Raw genomic sequence first — 1,270 nt, forward strand, 5'->3', positions numbered from 1 at the left:
TTTGGCAGGTGCCGCACGTGCAGGCAGGCAGCAGCAGCGATTACGTTGCGGAGGCGGCGGAGCAGTTGCGCGCCGTCACGCGCGAGTCGACACCGCGACAATACGCTGACACGCCGCGGGCCGGGCGGAAGCGAGGGACGTGCTAGACTTGGTGGGGGGCTGAAGGACTTCGGCGGCATGACGAAGCTTTCCTCCTGCCAGTTGCCCTGACAGCGTGCTATGAATGAGCCTATCTGTCTGCCTTTTTTTTCTCTCTTTTTTTCCCCTTTCCTTTTTCCAATGCGTCTGCTCTTTATCTCTCCTTTTCTGGCTTTCTGTGTGCGTGTATGTGTAGAGTATTGCGGCGTACATGATGGAGTGCTGCGTCCATTCACCCTGCGGGCGCTACCTCGTCCGGTACAAGAGCGACATGGAGACGATGTGCATAGATGTGGTGCCGAAGGTGTCCTCCTTCGAGCCGTCACCCACCATCCACTACGCTGCGGTGCTGCGCGAGTGCCACGTGGCGGAGATCACAACGGCAGCAGGAGTGCGGAAGGAGTTCGCCGCCTTCGCGGACATGACGTACAACGCCATGATTGGGCGCTCTCCGTGCGTCAAGTTCTTCATTGAGACGTGTGAGGAGATGAAGAGCCGCATCACTGCGGAGGTGGCGCAGCGCGGCCGCAACTGCGTTACTGACGACAGCGAGACCAGCCAACTCCCGGAGTCGTCTCGCACGCAGCGTTTCTTCACTCTAGACTACGACGTTGACTTCACGCGCGCCGTGTTTCCGGTGCCCCTTGTGGAGAGGACACCGGCAGCGGCAGCAGAAGCAGCAGCAGCAGCGAACAATGCGGAGCCCCAGCGACGCACTTCCGTTTGCCCACAACTCCACCACCAACTGCGGCAGCAGCACCAACAGCAATGCGTGACACCACAGGACGATGAGCCAACGAGAGCCGAGGTTGACAGCAGCAGCAACAGCAGCGGTCAGGCCGCCATCATTACAAAGCTGCGGGCGGAGAACGATAAGCTCAGGCGGGAGAACGATGCCTTGACACGACTGAGTAGAGAGAAGATGCTGGAAATGCAGCGGCTCTGCGAGGATTTTCAGAAGCGCGTGGAAGGGGCGCACGAGGTGGAGCGGCTCACGAAGAAGCTGTCAAGCCTTCGCGCGCGGCTGCGGCGGGCGGAGGAGGAGCGGGACGAGGCGCACATCGCCTTTGAACGGCTCAAGCGGCGGACACAGCGTCTGTCGTCTCCGCCTCCGCCTCCGCCTCCGCCCCCA

The 1,270-nt window shown here is 61.3% G+C and overlaps 1 protein-coding gene across 1 annotated transcript; it reads left to right on the forward strand.

The window, feature by feature from the left end:
* Window positions 1-349: 349 nt before the first annotated feature.
* Window positions 350-1,270, forward strand: DQ04_21331000 (hypothetical protein; the record flags this gene model as incomplete). The annotated part of the gene is made up of 1 exon (XM_009317999.1): window positions 350-1,270. A coding segment is annotated over one exon (921 nt), but the record flags the coding sequence as incomplete, so codon positions are not given.

This window comes from Trypanosoma grayi (assembly GCF_000691245.1).
Source record: "Trypanosoma grayi strain ANR4 Tgr_2133_V1, whole genome shotgun sequence".
NCBI classification, from domain to species: Eukaryota; Euglenozoa; class Kinetoplastea; order Trypanosomatida; family Trypanosomatidae; genus Trypanosoma; species Trypanosoma grayi.